At 48.6% G+C, this 15,342-nt stretch overlaps 2 protein-coding genes across 2 annotated transcripts in view; one reads left to right on the forward strand and one right to left on the reverse strand.

Moving 5' to 3' along the window:
* BUD31 (BUD31 homolog) overlaps positions 1–15,342 on the reverse strand; it is a 74,592-nt gene that overhangs the window by 3,960 nt on the left and 55,290 nt on the right. The window lies entirely within an intron of this gene.
* PDAP1 (PDGFA associated protein 1) lies at positions 58–14,426 on the forward strand. Its single transcript, XM_083711880.1, has 6 exons — positions 58–459; positions 7,448–7,539; positions 8,726–8,842; positions 9,431–9,552; positions 12,914–13,065; positions 13,523–14,426. Exons 1-6 carry the CDS (start codon positions 447–449, stop codon positions 13,579–13,581), a joined length of 555 nt encoding a protein of 184 aa, XP_083568006.1. The 5' UTR covers positions 58–446; the 3' UTR covers positions 13,582–14,426.

Below are 15,342 nucleotides of genomic sequence, written 5' to 3' on the forward strand. Positions count from 1 at the left end.
ATGACGTCCCCAAGACGAGAAAGGCCCTTCCCTCGCGCCTGCGTCACGATAAGGGGCTTCCCTCTGCGGCTGTCTTCGCTGACGCCTGTCTAGAAGTCACTCCACGGACGGCCGCCGGAGCCGCAGGGCGAGGCAGGCGGACCGCACGAAGCTTCTCGACGGACGCGGAGTGCGCTTTGTAATTCCGAGCTTTCCTTCAGGCGGCGCCGAGGACAACCGCCGCTTCCCGACGCCGGCATCCCGCCGGCCAGGCCCCCAAGGCAGCGCGTGTCCGCCCGCTCTCTCGCGCACGAAACGTGTATCAGAGAGAGAGGGGGGAACCATAGACTTGAGGAGCGCAGGGCCGGCTCCACTTCCGCTTCCGGGTCGCGCCAAAAGCTCGGGGCGAAGTGAGGAGGGGGAGGAAAGAGTCGCTTGTAGCCGGAGCCGCCGCCATCGTCCTCGCTATGCCCAAAGGAGGTGAGCCCGGCCGGGAGGGGAGGCCCAGGGCCGGCGCGGCCTGTGGCCTGGCCCTGTGGGGTGAGGAGGAGGAGGGAGCGGGGAGCCCCCTGCCGGCTGGAGGGGGGGGACTTGGGGTCTCTTGTTCTGCCTTCCTGGGGTCCCTCTGAGGGGGTTGAGCGTCTTGCTGTTAGCCGCCCTGAGCCCGGCTTCGGCTGGGGAGGGCGGGATATAAATAAAAATTATTATTATTATTATTATTAAGACCTGGAAGGAGGGGGCGCCTCTTAGGGGAGGGGGGGTCGTGAGGGTGATGGCGGGGGTCCTCTCTTCTCCCTCCCTCCAAGCTACTCCCTTGCCTGCCTTTTCGTGCGGCTTGGAAACCCTTCTTGTTCTGCTTTTGGACAAGGCGCTGGTCCGGGTATTTTTTTTTTTAACTAAAAATAAAAACACATGTTTTGTTATAGAACGGCCTGCGCTGCTGTTTTCTAATCGTCAACCTAACGACTCATGGTGCTTTTTTTGATGATCCACGTGAGCTGCCTCCCGAAGGGGCTTGCGGTGAAAGGCAGCTTAGAAATGCCGGGAAGAAAACGATGGGGAGAGGAAAGTTGGGGTGGGGTGAATGCATTCAGTGGGCTCTGTCCTGATGATACTCTTTCCCCGCAACTTTTCACCAAATCACGACATCTGGAAACCTTCCCTAACAGTAGCTAAAAGGTACCAGGCTGCCTTAGATTCCCCGCTGCGGTTTGAGCATCAAGGCAGTTGCATCAGGCAAAGCGGGGGCATGCGTACAAAAAGAAAGGGGGGGGGGAAGACTCTGATATGCCTTCCACGTGGGAAGGAGGCTGAGGGCTGATTCAGACACTTCGTTTGCACAAGTAGAAGGGAAAGGGGGCGTGGAACTGCCCCTGAACTTTCCCCATTAAATCACATAGTCTCCTAAATCTCAAATGTTGAGAATCCAGGTGGTTCTTTTCTATATGACCTTCTGGAAGGCACCTGCCTGAGCAGTGCTGTTAGCAGTAGGGTGCCAGATTAAACGGTAATTTGAGCTTGAAGGGCAAGGACTGTGGCTTGGCAGTGGAGCACCTGCTTTGAAAACAGAAGGTCTCTGGTTCATTTCTCAGGTTAGGGCTGGGAATATTGGTGTAGGCAACACTGAGCTCAGGCTGAGTCTGGCTCAGTATATGGCTGCTTTCTTTGTTCATGTCTTATAGAAAGGACCAAACTTCACTGAACCAGCTTTCACTGAGTTCAGTGAAATGTTCCAGGTTCAATCCCTGCCATTTCCCAAAGTTGTTGTTGTTGTTCTTGCTCCCTGCCATATCCAAAGGTGGTGGTTGTTTTGTTGTAGTAGTTGTATTTATTAAATCTGTTAGTCTCTTTATCTTGCCCAAGGTAACCCAAAGCAATTTGCAGCCAAACAAACAAACAAAACCCCACATAGATACATTAAAACAGTGTGCGTTTGTGTTACATTAAAAAACATCCCACACACTTCTAAAAGGCCACAGATAGTTTAAGGCCAAAGGCTTAATTATTTAAAAAAAGTTTCTGCCTGGCATCTAAAGATATATAAAGATGGTGCCAGATGAGCTTTCCTGGGGAGAGCATTCTACAAATGGGAAGCCACCTTGGAAAAAGCCCGTTATTGTGTTGCTGCCCTCCAGATCTCTCATGGAAGGGCCTCAGATAGAAGAGCTCCCTGTCTGCAACCCTAGAGACCTGCTGCCAGTCAGTGTAGATAATAGTGAGGTCAATGGTCTGACTTGGTACAGTGGTACCTCAGGTTACATACGCTTCAGGTTACAGACTCTGCTAACCCAGAAATAGTACCTCGGGTTACTAACTTTGCTTCAGGATGAGAACAGAAATCGCATGGTGGCAGCGGGAGGCCCCATTAGCTGAAGTGGTACCTCAGGGTTAAGAACAGTTTCAGGTTAATAACAGACATCCAGAACAAATTAAGTTCTTTTTTTTCCAAGAATATTTATTAAGGTTTTCAATAATAATACAATAGAAATCAAAAAGTAAAAAGACAAAAATAATAACAAAAATAAAAATAATTAAAAACACATAAAGTTTCCATTACTTATTTTTCATTAACTTATTTCCCAGACCTCCTCATACCTCCCTTTTTTGTATTCCAATTCAAAGTATTAGTTCAGCAAATCCTTCTTAATAAATTTTAACCTATTTCTAAACCTTTTTTTCCATATTCTCTTAAAGCATTACAGCTGGAAACCACTTAATTTCTATCCGACATCATTCTAACATTCATTAATTTTGCAATATTTCTGTAGATAGTCTTTAAATTTCTTCCAATCTTCTTCCGCCGACTCCAGAACAAATTAAGTTCTTAACCCGAGGTACCACTGTATAAGGTAGCTTCCCGTGTTTGATCCAGTAGTGCTGCTCTTCCGAGTTTTTCTGATCATTTACCTGCAACCTTGTGTAATATACTCCATAAACACTTTCCAAAAGCCTCTGTATGAAATTGCAGGCCAAAAGCTAACAGCAAGACTTTTAAAAAAGGAAACCCTCTGGATAGTCCTCACCTAGAGAGAGGAGTGGAGGTCAAGATAGGAGCCCCTGAGAGGTTGAGGGGGTTGAGTCTAATCAGTATATAATTATAGTCCTTTTGAGAAGAGCTCAAAGCAGGCTGCACATAATAGATTTGTCCTTACAACAGAGCTGGGGAACCTCCATTATTTAGACTACAACTCCCACCATCCCTTTCCATTGACCAAGTTGGCTGGATTGATGAGAGATCTCCAGTGACATCTGGAGAGCCACAGGTCCCCCCAACCCAACCTTTTGAGTAAGCCTGTGTTGTTTTCCCCATGAGAAGAACAGATTGAACAAGGGAAGCCAGTGGACACTTGGCTAGATTAGGGGCTTGTTTTGTACTGGAGGCTACCAGCTCGTGCCTTTCATTCTTAACCACCACCACCACCAGCAGCAGCAGCTGAGGAAGGAAACAGATGCAGTCATCTTGCTTTGATGAGTGCTGATGCTAATTTGTGTGTGTGTGTGTGTGTGTGTGTGTGTGTGTGTGTCAGTTTCGGTGAATTGATGCAGAGCTTATTGTACGTCATTTCTGAATGAAGGTTATCATGGCTATTGTGCATTTAGCTAAATTGGTTGGTTAAAAACGACAGCGTCCCTAATTCTTCAGAAGGGAAAGGTGTATATATGAAGTTGAAAATTCTGCCCTTCTGAAGCGGTGGCACAGAGCCAGGAGGAGGAGACTGCAATAGACAGAGAAAAGAAACTGATAGCTTGGCTTTCGCCAGACCTTTTTTAGTGAAGATGGAGGCATGACTGAGCTTGTTGCTGCCTCCCCCCCCCCCAGTGGAGAGGCTGCCTTGCCGCTGCATATTCAGCACATGACTGGTTGCTTACATGAACAGGAGAGGAAAACCGAGCAAGTCCCGAAGCTGCACCACACCCAGTTTGAACTATTTCCAAGGGATTCTGCCAGGATGTCTTTCCTGAATGCTAGCTTTTCCATAATCAGGGTTTCCTAGTGGTGGCTCTTGGATTCTCTGCCTGGCCGGATCAAAAGGAGCACGATGAGGTTTGCCACTGAAGCATGATGACATCCTGAAAGAAATGGAAGCTGCAATACCCGGTGCTCTCTCAGTGCAGCAGATCTGGCCAAAAGTACAAGAGAAAAGCATAGTTCAAAAAACGTCAAGGCAGGAGATGGCTAGGCTACAAACACTGAGCATTTATGGCTGGGGTGTTGGATTTTGAAACAACAGAAGTGTTTCAGGAATTGCTCTGTTGGGTTGGATCAAAGGTCCAAATTATCCAGTCTTCTGTTTTCCATAGGGTACTTTCCAGACTCCCCATGGAAGCTTACCACTAGGGCATGAAAGCCACACGCCCCCTTCTTGTTTGTTCCTGGTTCCCTGGTATTCTGTGTTAAATTGCTTCTGAACATGGAGGATCTATTCAGCTAAGAACCGTTGCTTGACCTAAGTTCTTTGCATTTGATCATTTTCAAAGCCACGTAGCATCTTGCAGTAGCAACTTCCATGTGAGTTGGAGGATGCAGCTCCCAAATGTGGGTTTGTTTGTTTGTTTGGTTTTTTTAAAAGCAACTTAAGTGTCAGGGTTGTGTGACAGACAAACAGGCTTGTGTTAACCAGTTAGCAGTAAGAGGTTTTGTGCGGCCAGTTGGAATTAAATTAATGAAGCTTCACCCAACGCAACAGATGTCTTTCTCTGGGTCAGGAATAGTCAACATGGTTCCAGATGCTGTAGGACTGCATCTCCCTCTATTCCTGGCCATGCTGGTTGGACAGCTCCACCTGCACCTCCAAAGAAAAAAAGATAGTGGCAGAGAGGAGGTGTTTATTTCCCCTAACCTCGCATTTTTAGATTAACCTCCTTGTATTGCTCCCACCCCCTCAGCTCTCTTTGCAATTGTTTTGGTTTGGGCTTTGTGTCTTTCCCCATTTTTATTTTTTTTAATCTAGTTCCCACTGTTTGTCCGTCGTAGGCAGATTTGCTGTCATGAGCACAATCTTGAATTCTACCTCACATTAGAATTCCCTGTTTCATATGGGTCTACTCAGATGTAAGCCCCACTGGGTTTAATGGTATTATTCCCAAATAAGTATTCAGAGGATTCCACCCACCTCTCCAACTAACAGAATAGTGCGGCTACTCTTCTGGAAAGCAAGTGAAAATAATTCCTTTTTGACTTTGGTGTGCTACATACAGTGGTATCTCTGGTTACATACGCTTCAGGTTACAGACTCCGCTATCCCAGAAATAGTGCTTCAGGATGAGAACAGAAATCGTGCTCCGGCGGCGCGGCGACAGCAGGAGGCCCCATAAGCTAAAGTGGTGCTTTAGGTTAAGAACAGTTTTAGGTTAAGAACGGACCTCTGGAACGAATTAAGTACTTAACCCGAGGTACCACTGTTCATGCACACAGTGGAAGCTGAGTTGGAGAGTTTGCTTATAATCCATTTACTTTTATCAAATAATATACTGCTTTTTCCACCTACATAGAGCAGGCACAGGGAACTTGTGAACATCCAGATGTTGTTGGGATCCAGCTGTTGCCATGCTGGCTTGGGGCTGACGGGAATTGTAGTCTAACAACATCTGGAAGGGGCCCCTATTCCCCTTCCAGAGCTACAGTTCCCAGCATTCCCTGGGAAGAGGGATTGACAGTTAAACCATCCCAGAAGCTGTATTTTGTCTGAAGGGAATAGAGGTCTTCTAACATCTCTGAGCAGCCTTAACAAACTACAGTTCCCAGGATTCTTTGGGGGAAGCTGTGACTGTTCCAAGTGGTATGACACAGCTTTAAATGTGGCGTTGCACATGCAGCCTGACTGTATGGAACAGCTGTGGGATTTGTAGTTGGCCTGCAGCCCAGGGCATGAGTCAGGCAGTGAGGGGAAGACCGAGATGCTGTGACTTCCAATCCTACAGGAAGGCTGTGGACAAGCCAAGTGGGGAGCCGTCATGGCTTAGAATTCCATGCTGAGCAATGGGTTGAGTGGTGATATGTCCAGGGTGAGATGGAAAGGACCCCTCCTGGGAAGAATGACATGGTTTGGAGGGATGGTAGAAGGTTTTAAAGAACCAGGAACGCTGGGACTTGCCAATTGAAGAGTTCTCCAGCCTTTCTTTGGTTTGAGCTTTCTTCGTTATATCATATAATCTTCTGTTGTCCATTACATTCGGCTTCACGGTCCAAGTTTCTGGCCCCATATTTATCGAGAATTGCTGACAGACCTCAGGAAGCCCAAATAATATACTTATTAAACGACGAAGACTCAAGTAGATCCCTTGCAGTCGCTAGATACCTGATTAATGTCTTATTTCATAAGAGGAGAAATGGATCACTGTATGACTCTGACAGCTTAGCCAAACTTAAGAACCACCAATAAGTGCCAGAACTAAGACGCATATCCCCCAAAATCTGAGGGATTTGAATTGCGGTTGACATAGAGGGAGCTTATTGTGTATAGTGTTTACTTAATTGAAGTAAAATTGGCTTTATATGGGTGTTTTAACTTGGAACTGTTTAAATTGTATTGTTTATGGATAAATTTTGATGTATTGTTTTAGATATGGGCCAATGGCCGTAATAAATCAAACTAACTTTGAGCTTTCTCTCCCCTCAAGCCAGCCTTCCTTGTAGTCGTGCCTCTTGTTACGTTTGCTTCATGATACGTTTTTTCAGGTTGCGTCCCACGGTGACCCGGAAGTACTGGAAAGGGTTACTTCCGGGTTCCACCACTCGCGCATGCACAGACGTGCAAAATGACGTCATATGCAGAAGTGGCAAATCGCGACCCGCGCAGGTGCAGGTTGTGTTCCTTTCAGGTTGCGAACGGGGCTCCGGAACGGATCCTGTTCGCAACCAGAGGTACCACTGTATTGCAGGATTTCTGCCGAGTTACCAATCACTATGAATATATATGTACATGCCTCTAACCCTTCCTCAGCCCCAGCCAACATGGCCAATAGCCAGGGATGATGGGAGTTGCAGTCCAACATATGGAGGGCACCAGATTGAGAAAGGCTGCCACCTGTGGTTGTATGTGGTTTTTATCCGCTAGATGAAGGAACCACCAGTTTCCTCATCCTTCATTCTCTGCAGGAAGTCATGTTTTTATATATGTTGGAAGCCACCCAATCAGATGGGCAGCGTACTCTGATGCTGATGATTGGCTGCTGGGACATTCTAGGGCATTAGTCATGCTGGCTGGTGCTGAAGAAGAGTTGGAGTCCACCTTTTTCCGTTGCACAAGGCTGGCAACTGGCAGAAGAGGCAGGACACTGGACTGCCTAGATGTTTTGGTGTGGTCTTGCTTGGTTGACTGCAATAAGCCAAGAGCGAAGAGACGAGGACAACAGTGGCTGTCTGAAGTCATGTTATTATTTATTATTATTGTTTGCTATTTGTTAAATTTGCATACTGCCCTATACCAGTAGGTCTCAAATCCCTAAACTGGCTGTTTCCTCGCAGGTAGGAAAGGCGGCCACAAAGGCCGGGCACGGCAGTACACAAGCCCTGAGGAGATTGACGCTCAGCTCCAAGCAGAGAAACAGAAGGCCAAGGTAAGTGTGTGTGTCTGCTTCCGTTTTCACAGGACCGGGGTAGCAATAGCAGGCACGAGTTGAACTGTGAGATAGGAAGTTGCCTGGTTCACCCTTTCCTTTGACACAGGCACACGAGTTCTTCTCTCGGCCTCCCATCTGCAAAAACGGGGATTTAGAAGAAGGAATTCTACATTTTTCATATTGAGAGTGTCACGGTCCGGTTGACAGGCGATCAAAGTCCCGGCTGGGGATGTCGGTACCGGGGGCAAGATGGCGGGGTGGGAGCAGGAACAGGAGTCAGGAAATCAAGGGTCTGACGATCAAGGAAGCAAGGAGTCATGGAGCCAAGCGCAGCAAGGCAGGGAACATGTTGCTATGGCAAAGAGCCTAAGGGAAATGCAGACCTTATATCCCTTCCCGGCTCTTGCCACCAGGTGCTGTGAGTTACCAATCGGCCTCACCTGTGCAGCCGCGCCCTGCCTCTTCAGAACAAACTTAGCAAGTCCCCAGTCCTGCAAAGTCCTACTGGTCACAGGGCCTGGCTCCTGCACATACTCCTGACAGAGAGAAGATCATTTAACCTTAACGTTGGGCGTAGGCTTGCAACCTATTTATTAGCATTGACCTTTAACTTTACTCCAAGGAGATGCTGAGGATAGGTACTTTGTTCATCCTTATACTACCTTTGCTGGTACCTTTCCCGGGAAAATCAGAGTACAGCACACTAGAATTGAGTGTCTGTCTCCAGGTCACCCTGTGAGCTTTGTGGCTGAGTGGGAATTTGAACCGATGTTTCCTCAGACCAACTTTCTCACTACTACAACACACTAAGCTCTCAAATGCTTAATTATTGCTTACAGAATCCAATGAATTTGGGCCACCTCTGAGAGGACACTTCCATCATTTGCCTGCCCTCCTTTGCACATGTCCATACCTCTGGGACAGAACATGATGTAAAAAAATAAAATAGAAGTATTAGATCTATAGTCCACTATCCTTTGTAAGGAGTTCAGGGCAGCATAAATGGATCCCCCTGTTTCATCCTCACAACAGCCCTGACAGGCAGGTTAGGTTTACAGGAGGCAGTAGTCCAGATCATCCAGTGAGCTTCATGGATGAAGAGCAGTTCAAGGAGCAGTCCTGCTCGCACTGTAACTTCTACTCTGTGATCACCCCGCATGTATAATGCTCTTCACTTCCACAGGAGGAGGAGGAAGCAGAGGAAGGTGGCGATGGGGCAACAGGAGAACCGAAAAAGAAGGAGAAATCGCTAGATTCAGACGATAGCGAAGAGGAGGAGGAGGACGATGAAGACTACCAGGTACTAATGAGATGTCCCGTGGAAGGATGCTCAGTTTGTGTTAATCCCTGAAATTCAGGTCATTTCTCATCCAGTTGATTGCTGCCAAGTTATTCACCCTGGAGGGCTGGTTTTCTTCCAGAGGAGCTCTTACAGGGCTGAATGTGGCCCTCTAGATATTTCTGTGTGGCCCTTAGGACTCCCGCAAAGCCATGCCCCCTCCCCTTTGCCAACCCAGGGACATGCCCTCAAACTGCGACGAGAGAAAGGGAGAGGTGTACTGCGAGAAGCCAAGTTACAGGGAACGATGCAGAGGGCCTTCTCGGTAGTGGCACCCACCCTGTGGAACGCCCTCCCACCAGATGTCAAAGAGAAGAACAACTACCAGACTCTTAGAAGACATCTGAAGGCAGCCCTGTTTAGGGAAGTTTTTAATGTTTAATAGATTATTGTGTTTTAATTTTCTGTTGGAAGCTGCCCAGACTGGGCAGGGTATAAATTATTATTATCATTATCATTATCACACACCGCCATAAGCTTTTACATGTTTGTTCCGCCCACCTGAAGTTGTCGCTGCTCATGTTCTCCTCTCATCTTCTTCTATTCCAGCCAAAGCACAAAGGCGTGGAAGGCATGATAGACATAGAGAATCCCAACCGCGTTGCACAGACAGCCAAAAAAGTAACTCAGATAGATATGGAGAGCCCCAGGGAATTGTCGCGGAGAGAACGGTAAGGTGTTTTCCTCCCCTCTGGCGTGTGGGATTCTCAGAGAAGTGTTGCTCGGGGGGGGGGGTGTAGAAGTCTGGGAGCCTGTGGTTCCCTGCTCCCTATTTTGGGAACCTGCAGACTGCCAAGGGACAATAACAGGCCTCTCCCAGAGCAAAGGGAGGATAAATTGTGTTTTGACGCCCTTCCGCATGCCAACGCAGCTGTGCTGAGCGAAGCAGCCCTGAGTAGTCGCCTCTTGGCCGATTGATACACTGCAGACATGGTTCATTCACCGTCTTAGTAGATCACGTAGATCTTAGTAGATCCTCGCCTTTCTGCATATGTGCCTTTAGCAGAGGCTGCCAGAGAGGAACTGAGTTGGGAATACAGTGGCCTGCAAAATACAAGACACTGGAGAGATTGGGGAGCAACAGGAAGGCACTAGTTGCTATCCCAATTATTTGGCAAAACCCAGGGGCGCTGGCTTCCCAGGGCAAGCACCTCCCCATGTGGAAAGAAGTCAGCAGAGTCGCTGTATGGTTGCTCTGATAGTTACTCTTCAAGGTCTCAGGCAGTGAGATGGTCTTTTACTAGAACTACTGCTCCAGAGAGTGGGAGGTCCACCAACCCTGTGGACACATCTGGAAACTTGAGAAACCATCATGGGCAGCAATTACCCACCTACCCAAGTGCCCCGCAACCCCAGATGCAAACTCTACAACATACTTGGCCCTCCTCTCCCCCCAGCAATTCGGCTTTAAAAAATCTGGGTTTTTGAAGCTTAAACATCTTCCTGGAAACTGCAGCTGGAGAGAAACAGCTAGGCCAGCCCACCTGCCCCGGCCCCACCTTTGGCTTGCAAAAAGGGAGGCAATAGAAGAGTTTTCTCGGCTGTGATTTTGTGGCATGGGAAGACATTTGGCGGTGGGGGGCCGCCCCCCCCCATGTGCACCACTATTAGACTTGAAAGATTCTTTACGTTGAAGCTGCTTTCAAACCTCATTGCCGGGCAAGCAGGGTGGCAGCCGAGGAAGGTGGGATTAACCTTTCTCCAGCTGTGGATAGCCCCACCCCGCCATGCCCACCTCCAACTCATTTTGGTTTGGAAAAACAGCAAGGCCAATTGCGGAGGGGCTGGGGGTACCAGAGGTGTCTGTGGCAACCTGCACATAAGAGACCGAAGCTGCGATTTCTGCATGCAGAGGAGGAGCTGTGCCCTCTATCTAGGGTTGAAATCCACAGAATAGTCTCTGCCCTGAATGCTGTTCAGGTGGGGAAGCGGGGCAGGTAGAGGGACATAAAAGTGCAAGCCAGCTGCTGCCATCTGCCTTATTGCAGGGCAGATTTGAGGGCAAACCATATGCGGAACGAGTCTGCCCCTGCGGCTTGATGGAGGTAGAAATTGTCTCTCATGCCTTGTTACACTGCCATTCCTACGGGGATATACGCTCGGTATTTATTACCCCTGCTATGCAAAAATCTCCAATGAATGCGAACTTCAATGTCTAGAGCAGGGGTGTCAAACTCAAATTCATCGGGGGCCGCATCAGCAGTTTGGTCACCCTCAAAGGGCCGGTTGTATCTGTAGGACTATGTGTCCACTCTTTATTATCTCCCCACCCCAACCCATGTACAGTGGATCTAGCAACCTCATCCATAAAGTGCTGGCAAGGTGATACCGCTGTTCTGCAGTATTATATTTTTTGTTTGCATAGTCCTGCAATGTGTTTTTAATCTTATAAAGCAAAAGTGTACACTCAGCATCTCTTAAACCAACCCGCTTTTAAGTGTAACCTGAGCATGCACCATGTTGCTGAAGAATACACATAATGCACTGGTGGTATCAGTCCAGCAATTTCCTACAAAGTCTCAGCAAATTGGAAACATAGGTGAAGGACGAACGAGAAACTGGCCAGTATTGCCCCCATGGACCTGCAGAGCACCTTCACTTATAGCCAGTTATGGCCATGTAAATCCGAGTTGCTAAATGGGAGATTAAAAGGGCACTCCGAGGAGCTTCCAATTTAGCAAAAAGACGCCCTCCTTTCTGCAATTGCGTTCCGCCAAAGGACAAAATGAACCTGCCCATTTTGCCAGGCACAGGGATCTTCAGCCCACCCCGCGTCTCTCGGATCCATTGGGATCGGGTACTTCATCCACCCGCAAGGGAGCTGGCCAAGGCCAAAGCAAGGCGCTCCCCGCCGCCCTGGCCAAAAGAGGCTTCCCCAGCCCCTGCAACCGGTCCCAAAAAAGGAAGGCTAAGCGGGTCTGCCAGCCCTGCCTGCTAAGGACCAAACCCGCCGCCCCTCCGTCCCGCTTTTGGTCTCTCCCGGGAGAAGCGGGAGGCGGAAATGCGGCTCCTCACCAAGGCTCGCATGCGTACACCTCCATCTTGGCTCCCGGCTTCCGTACCTAACGCGCTCGCTCAGCCGGCTGCCGGCATGCGAGTCACATGGGCCCCCGCACCTCTGCGAGACTCCTCTGAGCGCGGCCATTGGTCGTCCGGCTTCCAGGAGCCGAACCAATAGGAATGAGGAGAAGGGGGGAGAGAGCGACACACTGTAGGGAAAAAAAGCGAGAATAAAAGGTGAAGGCCGGCGGCGGATACACGGGCCACATGACGAGGTCTGGCGGGCCAGATTCGGCCCGCGGGCCTTGTGTTTGACATCCGTGGTCTAGAGGACAAGGATCCTGAGATCACGTTGAGGGTAGCCAAATTCTGTGCGATTGCCATAAAACATAGGGAACAAGCTGTGCTATCATCATGATTAAGGTTTTAAATGATAATTTTAGGTTATATGTTAGTAACTAAGTTTTAATTTATATATATTATTAACTGTTGCTGTATCTGTATTGTCCCTGTTACACCTCTAATTGCAAATTCAAATGTATCCCTATTGTGTTTTATGACTTCCTTGATATTGTATGTGGGCTGGAACTGGTCTGTGACAAAAATAATAAAATTCATTTCAAAAGTGTAAGAGCCCTGCTGGATGAGCTTCAAAGGTCCACTTAGTGCAGCAGCCTGTATCTCCCAGGGGCCAAGCCAGATGCCTCTGGGAAGACCATCAGCAGGGCATAAAGGCAGGTACCTCTCCCTTGCAGTGGCTCCTTTGTAAGTGGTACCCGGTGGCCTCTGATAATGGCAGCAGCATAATGCAAACAGTTGGTGGGACATTGTCACATCAAGTTTAACTGTTTTTAGGGATATTCCGGGTGCAGGCAAAAGCCTCCTCAGGCAGGTTTCCAGGTCTCCTTATGGCCCTCCATCGCCTCCTTTAAGCTGTGCTTGTGTCCGTGTGGGAAGGAGTGCCTTCTGAACTCTGATTAAAACCTCCTTTGCTGGATTGTTCTTCTTTTTCCCCCCTTTTGCTCAAAACAGAGAAGAGATTGAGAAACAGAAGGCGAAAGAGAGGTACATGAAGATGCACCTCGCCGGGAAGACAGAGCAGGCCAAGGCAGACCTCGCCCGACTAGCCATCATCCGGAAACAGAGGGAAGAGGCGGCCAAAAAGAAAGAGGAAGAAAGGAAAGGTAAGGAAGACTTGGCCTCCTCAAGGTTGTTCCTCCCCCCCAACCACACCCACCTGCTAGAGAGGTTTCCCCAGCCACTCTGGGCGGCTTCCAACAAAGACCAAAAATACACTAAAACTTCCCTAAACAGGGCTGCCTTCAGAATGTCAGGTAGTTGTTATCTCTTTAACATCTGATGGGAGGGCGTTCTACAGGGTGGGCGCCACTACTGAGAAGGCCCTCTGCCTGGTTCCCTGTAGCTTTGCTTCTCGCAATGAGAGAACTGCCAGAAGGCTCTCGGCTCTGGACATCAGTGTCTGGGCAGAATGATGGGGGTGGAGACGCTCCTTCAGGTATATTGGGCCGAGGCCATATAGGGCTTTAAAGGTCAACACCAACACTTTGAATTGTGCTCGGAAACGTACTGGGAGCCAGTATATAAACCTGCGTCTCCCCCTCTGTTTTTTTCACCCACCAGCTAAAGACGAAGCATCCTCAGCAGGCAAAAGACTGCAGTCCCTGTCCCTTAACAAGTAAGCGCCAGCCACAAGAGAGGAGGGAAACTTCCCAGGAACTGTGCCTGGCTGGCGCCTGCTGGGCACTCTTTGAGGCTTCACACACAGAGGGGGCGACGCCGCAGCGTGAAGAGCACGGCCGTAACCGGCGTCCTCTTCCCTCCTAAGAGACACTTGGCAGCAGCGTGTTCGTCTTCATCTGGGCACAGAATTCCATGGTGGGGAGGGGTGGGCGGGCAGGGTGGGAATCAGTGGGGTGGGTGGGCAAGCGGTTATAATCCTTTGAACGCGGGAGTCGCCAGGGCAGCAATTCTCCCGCACAGCTGCTTCAGGAGGGGGTGCTATAAACCGAACGATTTTGCTGTCTTTCAAATCGAGATTACCTACCCCGGGGAGCAGGAAAAAGCTGGAGTGATAATGGAGGGGGCGGGGGAAGATACGGCTTCAGCGAGGCCGCAAGAGAGAGGGGAGTGGGGTTGGTAGTCTTGGCATGCAGGCGCAAATCCAAAATGCTGGTGCGGGTGCATGTTTGCGATAGGCACTCGTCTGAAAAACGGCCTGCAGGGTTGGAATGTGGAGCAGCAAAGAAATAAAAACACATTTGGATCTGGACCGTGTGGCTGTTTTGGTCTTTTTATTTCCACTTTCTACCCTTCTCTCTCCCCATTTTTATTTTTATTTTTTAAAAAAGAAGCCATCCTTGATTTCTTCCCTTCTCCTCGGATAGTGACTTTTTAACTGCGAAAACAATACACATCCCTGCAAAACCAGAGAACTCTTTTCTTGATTGTGCAACATGTTGGAACAGGTGCAAATTGGAAGCAAAACTTGTATATTTGGCTGAATAAAGTTTAAATTATCGTAAAACGCCTTCCGTGCCTTGTCTTCTGTAGAAGCAACTGTGACTGGCCTGCCCTGCTGGCGCTGAGGAATGAGTTCCAAAGCCTTCAGTGAAGCAGGACATGGGCCTGTGGCTCATGCAAGCTGGGACTGGTGGGAACGAAGGAGCCAACTCTGTCCCCCACTCTTTGCCTAGTCTATTCAAATTGGGCCTGCGCTGCTTCAAATTGTGGTAGTCGTTTAGTTCTGAGAAACCCTCTCCATAAAAACATATCTGCAGACGGAAAACTACCCCAGGAAAGAGATGGGGTTCTACTTGGGAGTGAACCCAGTGAAATTATTGGACCTGTTGAGTCCAATTTCAATGGGTCTACTCTTGAGTAGGGCTAGTATTGGATATCAAGTCAGCGCCATACTAGCCCTCCTGAAAACACTTAAGACCAACAACAGCAAGTTCTTAACTATATTCGTAGCAGGTAGACATCTAGGGAGGCAGTTGCACCTTTGGGTGACAAGGGAGTCAAAGGTGTGACAAGGGAAGAGGAGACTGCTGCAGCGAAGCTGAATGAATTATTGGCACCTGTCTTTACAACAGAAAAGATGAGGCAGATCCCAGTGGCCTGGGGAACAAGGGCAGATAGTGGCGATGAGAGATAATATTCTAGGCCCAACTGGGGGGGTGGAGGAGATAAGTGATCAGTCATCAGGTTCGGATGGCAGCCACCCAAGACTTTTCAAAAAATTCAAATGCGAAATTGCTGAGCTAACAAAAATATGCAGTTTGTCCTTCATCTCAACCTCCATACGTGAGGCCTAGAAAGCAGTAAATGTAACACAATTTTAAAAAGGAAATCCAGGGACAATCCTGGCAATTACAGGCTGGTTAGTTTAATGTCTGTCTCCAGAAAACAGGTGGAAATCATTGCTAAAGATAAAATAACCA

The sequence above is a fragment of the Podarcis gaigeae genome (assembly GCF_964106915.1).
Source record: "Podarcis gaigeae genome assembly, chromosome: 14".
Classification (NCBI taxonomy): domain Eukaryota; kingdom Metazoa; phylum Chordata; class Lepidosauria; order Squamata; family Lacertidae; genus Podarcis; species Podarcis gaigeae.

Excerpts from the sequence above, each read along its gene's own strand:
- PDAP1 (XM_083711880.1), top strand. Across the intron at positions 9,553-12,913 it reads GAATTGTCGCGGAGAGAACG|AGAAGAGATTGAGAAACAGA; the intron begins GTAAGGTGTTTT and ends TGCTCAAAACAG. Across the intron at positions 13,066-13,522 it reads GAAAGAGGAAGAAAGGAAAG|CTAAAGACGAAGCATCCTCA; the intron begins GTAAGGAAGACT and ends TTCACCCACCAG.